This window comes from Arachis duranensis, chromosome 4 (assembly GCF_000817695.3).
Source record: "Arachis duranensis cultivar V14167 chromosome 4, aradu.V14167.gnm2.J7QH, whole genome shotgun sequence".
Classification (NCBI taxonomy): domain Eukaryota; kingdom Viridiplantae; phylum Streptophyta; class Magnoliopsida; order Fabales; family Fabaceae; genus Arachis; species Arachis duranensis.
The window spans coordinates 107,858,457-107,863,912 of record NC_029775.3 but is presented as its reverse complement, the minus strand read 5'-3'; the positions used below and the strand labels follow the sequence as shown (position 1 = coordinate 107,863,912).

The 5,456-nt window shown below is 36.9% G+C and overlaps 1 protein-coding gene across 1 annotated transcript in view; it reads right to left on the bottom strand.

Annotated features, from left to right (window-relative positions):
• Positions 1-2,321: 2,321 nt before the first annotated feature.
• LOC107485649 (uncharacterized) overlaps positions 2,322-5,456 on the bottom strand; it is a 4,584-nt gene continuing 1,449 nt past the window's right edge. The window contains exon 2 of the mRNA XM_016106185.1: positions 2,322-5,420. Coding sequence (XP_015961671.1) covers positions 2,322-5,420 — 3,099 coding nt within the window. The remainder of the gene's footprint in view (positions 5,421-5,456) is intronic.

Below are 5,456 nucleotides of genomic sequence, written 5' to 3'. Positions count from 1 at the left end.
TAAATTTTTTAATTTTGATAAATAAAAGCATTTTAATTTTTTAAAAACTACAAATACAAATACATAATCTTTTTAATTTATTAAACACAAAAAATACTTATATTTTTTAAAAATTTCAATCAAACCAAACTTAAGTCATATGCCGTTGGTGTCATATTTACTATAATTGATTAAAATTAATTACATTTGAACCGAATAAGAGGAGGGATATTGCTCTAAAAGGGGGTCAGAGCACACTTAATTTTGTCAAGCACTCCATTATTAACGTCAAACCAAATAATTATCATCTCCAATAAAAAAAAATAAAAATTTAGCTAATATGTATCTTAAATACGCAAATTACTATTACCAATTTTAATATATTTGTTATTCATTTATTAAAATAAAAATAATTTTTTATTAATAATAACCTTATTATAGTTAAACTAAAAAAAATACTTTCTATTTCATATTCAGTACTTTTTAATTTTTATTTTATTTCAAATTAAGTGTCATTTCTAATTTCAAGAAGTTATTAGTTTTTTTTTTCATATTATGCCCTTTATTAGTAATATAAAAATAAAAACATAAAGAAAATGTTAGAGGACTAAATAATTAATGAAGAGAAAAATAGTATTTGGATACTTTTGTCTTCCTCTTTTAGTTGCTTAATTTTCAATAAAATTTAATAATTATCTTAATATTTGTGTAAAACTAAAAAGAGGCGCTTAATATGAAATAAATAGGGTAATCATTAATGATCAATTTAGCTAAAAAATGTTCTAAGAACATTGGTTAAAAAAATAATTTAAAAATTTTGGTTTTTCAATGCATTACATACATAAAGTGTGTATTTATAGAACTTGTTAAGCAGATTTTTATTCTTACTCTTCCTGTCTCTCTTTAATAATAGGAAAAAAAAAATACTCAAATGATATTTAAACTTTTTATCAAATTGATAATTAACAAAAAAAACAATTATTTTTAACCAGGGTATTATATCACCAGTAATTATTATGGTCATATTATTATAAAATATATATCATTTTAACATTCAATTCAATTAAGTATCTTTTAAAAATTGTACAATATTTAGTCTTTTATTATAATAATTAAAAAATAAAACAAACACATTTAAATAGATTTAGTACTTTTTAAAATTGAATACAAATCTAAAATGCAAACTAAATAAAACTAAAATTTAAAATTTAAAATTTAAAATTTCTCTTTCAGTTTTATTATTTTTAATTATTAACAGATTATTATTTAAATACACTTCTAAAATATAAATTTAGTAAAATTGAAAATTTTAATTCGTCCATGCCGCCGTCCTCCTCGGCGTCGCCGTGTCATCCCCAGTGTCATTCTTCCGCTTCGCCGAGCCGTTGTCCGTCTTGCTCGTCCTTGGCATCGCATTTCTCCTCGTCGCTCAGTCCGCAGTCTCACTTCGTGCTACTCCTCGTCGCGTTAGTCCTCGTCAGCGTCGCTAATCCTTCTTCGTCGGAAGTGGACCTCAAGTATTTTTGATGTATTTAAAAGAAAGTGATTCATAGTTAACCGTATGTATCTATTTAGTTATTCAATCACATTGATTTTGCATGCCATGTACAACATCCTAATTTGCATTAGAGAATAGTTTAGGTAGAAGAACAACTTAAAGAATCACAATTCTCAAATTGTCAACATTGTTATATCTGCAATTAAGGCCATTGCAAGAGTTTAAATTTTTTATTTATGATTTTGAATGTGATTTAGAAATATTTTGTGTATCACTTCTTAATTTTAGATGTGTTATAATTGTTTTTTAATGTTTAAATTTAAATTTTAGATTTATGATTTTGGATGTGTTTCAAAAATATTTTCTGTATAAGTTAATAATTTTAAATGTGTTACAATTGAAAAAGAAATTACCGCCACTATAAAAAAGAAGCGGAAAATGAGATAAAAGAATAGAAGAGAGAAGGAACATAAAAAAAGGAAACAATAACTGACTATGAAGTGGATAGGAAGTTAGAGAAATTTTAATTTTTAAAATTTAAATTAATCTTAATTATAAATGTATATTTAAAAAATAGAAATATATTTTAATTAAAAAATAATTAAATAATATTAAAAACTAACCAAAGACTAAATTTTATTGTACAAGTAACATTTTCCTCTAACATTAAGTATACTGATTTAACGCGTTCTACTGTTCTAGTAATAGTCTTTGTAAATTTTTTTCTCAACATTGTTTTTTTTTTGAAACATAGAAAGCTCAACACATTAAAGTGGAGCATAAAATAAAGAAGAAGATACACAACGAGCTACCAACCAAACCAACACCTAACACCCCAGACCTATCAACAGCCTCCCCTAGAATCACCACCACGCCATTCTGTATAGCTCATCACCGTCTTTGTGTGAATTACCTCCAGGCTTGCTCTTGTATTCTTAAAGATTCGTGCATTCCGTTCCAACCAGATGTTCCAAATAACTGCAAAGAACACTGTCATCCACATCTGCTGCCCTTGTTGTCTATTATGCAAGCCATGCCAGCTTTCAAACATTTCCCTAATGGTTCCAGGGATCACCCACTCTCTACCTAGTGACCTCAACCACTTACACCACACCTGCCAAGCTACCTCACACCTAAGGAATAAATGCTCAGCAGATTCTAATTCCTTAGTACACATTACACACAAACTATCCCCCAGAATGTTGACTCCTATTTTACCCAGCCGCTCCTTGGTGTTAACTCGATCAACTAGCACAAACCACCCAAATAGCTCAATCCTCGGAGGAACAAAACCTTTCCAAACGGAGCTCGTGAAACTATAACTCGTTATTTCAGCCGAAAGAGTCTCCGCTTGTATAGCCTGTATCACAGAACGAGTAGAGAAAACACCTTTATTGTCAAACTTCCACACCACGCTGTCCTCCCGACCTGATGACAACCTCACTGGCCTTAACCTCTCATGCAGCTGATTGACAAGTTCTAGCTCCCATTGGAACAACTCCCTCCTCCATTGGAAATTCCAAATCCAATCAAGCCCATCCCAAAAGCCACAGTCCCCAATTAGAAGTCCTTGCTGGCTTGAGATAGAGTATAGTCTCGGATAACTCCCTTTGAGAACACCCCCTTGAATCCAGTTATCTTCCCAAAATCGGGTTTGCATACCATTGCCTATTTCCATTGCCAGTCCACTTACCATTTTATCCCGAATCCGCGGTTCTTTTATATTCAGCTGACAGATGTCCCTCCAAGGCCCTCCTTTTACTTGTAAAGGCTGAGTTGCCAATATTACATTCGGGTTCAACTTGTTACACGAACAAACAATCTTCTTCCACAGCGGGCAATCCTCCTTTGAAAACCGCCACCACCACTTAAACAGGAGCGCTGTGTTCCTTAGCATTGCATCACCAACCCCCAAACCCCCCACCTTTTTTGGAGCCTGTACTAGCTCCCACTTAACCATAGGTATACCAGAGTTACCATTCTCCTTACACCACATAAAGTTCCGTTGTAGAGTGATCAGCTTGTCCGCCACAGCTTTCGGCATCTTGTACAGACTAAGATAATATATGGGAAGACTATTCAGTACCGACTTGATAAGGACCAGCTTCCCTGATTTATTCAACACCTTCGCTTTCCACAAGCTAAGCTTCTGTTCCACCTTATCAATGATTGGTTTCCAAGTCTTTACCAGCCGCGGATTTGCACCTAAAGAAATTCCCAAGTATCTTACCGGTAGAGCAGCTTGCTGGCATCCCAGTATTCCACATGCCTGATCAATCCATCTTTGCTCACAGTTCACCGATATCAGATTCGATTTTTCAAAATTGATGCTCAGCCCCGACATCAACTCAAAGCACCGCAACAGTCTCTTATAGTTAACAATTGTTTCAGTCTCCGGCGGGCAGAACAAGATAGTGTCATCCGCAAACTGTAAGTGTGACAGTTCAATATGATCTCCCCCTACCAGCAGTGGAGCAATGCGTCCGTTCCTGACAGCTTCCCCCAACATCCGATGCAAAACATCAACCACTAAAACGAACAGCAGTGGAGAGAGCGGGTCCCCTTGTCTTAGTCCCCTCTCCATCTTGAATGGCTTAGACGGTGACCCATTCACCAAGACTGCCATGGTAGCCGTAGTAACACCCTCCTTCACCCAACTCCTCCAGCTTTGGCCAAAGCCCATTTTCTGGAGCACAATATCAACAAAACTCCATCGCACTCTGTCATAGGCCTTTTGAAAATCCAGTTTGATAATGGCTGCTGTCTTTTTCCGGGTCTTCAACCAATGAACCGTCTCGCAGGCTATGAGGGCGCCATCATGAATTTTCCTTCCCTTAACAAACGCAGTCTGAGTCTCTCCGACCAACCCCGGCATCACAGCTCGCATTCTTCTCACCAACACCTTCGAAATCACTTTATACACACACCCCACCATACTAATTGGCCGAAAATCCTTCACCTCCTTTGCACCTTCAAACTTTGGAGCTAGTGTCACCCAAGTGACATTGGCATCCGTTGGCATCTTCGCACTTTGAAAGAACCCCAATACCGCAGCAATGAAATCCCGCCCAATGTCCTCCCAGCATTTCTTTATGAAGTTCATGTTATACCCATCACTCCCTGGGGCCTTGGAAGATTCGCAGTCCCACACAGCCTCCTTGATTTCCTCCTCCGTTGGCATTGCTTCTAAAGCTTCAGCCTCAGCCCTATGGATACACTTTACTAAGCCATCCCTGATTCCAATCCTCGGAACATATTCTTGTCTATATAACTCCTTATAGAAACCTCGAATCGCACCTTTTATTCTCGCCTGATTCCGCACAAGTCTTCCATGTATCATTAGTGCGTCGATCCTGTTATTCCGTCTTCTGGCTGAGGCAATGTTATGAAAGTATCTGGTATTCTTATCCATGTTTGCAGCATGCTTAGATCGAGACATCTGTTTCCAGTGCAATTCCTTTCTAATGTACCATTTTGAACAAAAGCTCACAAGCGCCTTCCGTCGAGCCTCTGTTGTACCATCATAAATTCCATCACTGACTAAATTGTCTAGCCTGGTAAGCTCCTCCTCAAACCTCATAAGTCTCTTATCCATGTCCCTGAAGTTCTCCTTGTGCCATTTCCGCAATGGTTCTGTTAAAGCCCTCAGTTTGCACGTGAACTGCGCTTCTCCGAGGCTTTGCCATTCATCCTTCACCATTCTCAGAAACCCCTCATGCGTAAACCAGGAATCCAGACTTCTGAACGGTCGAGGTGCCCCTCCGAATCTTGTCCCGTCCAATATCAATGGACAGTGATCGGATAGCCCCCTTGGGCCACCTTTTATCCTAATATCCGGAAACTGCTCAGTCCATTCAATAGTCACCATCACTCTATCAATCCGACTACAGGACCGCCCCCTAAACCATGTAAACTTCCTATCCGTAAGAGGCAAATCAATCAACTGCATGTCATGCACCCATCCCTTAAACTCTTCCGA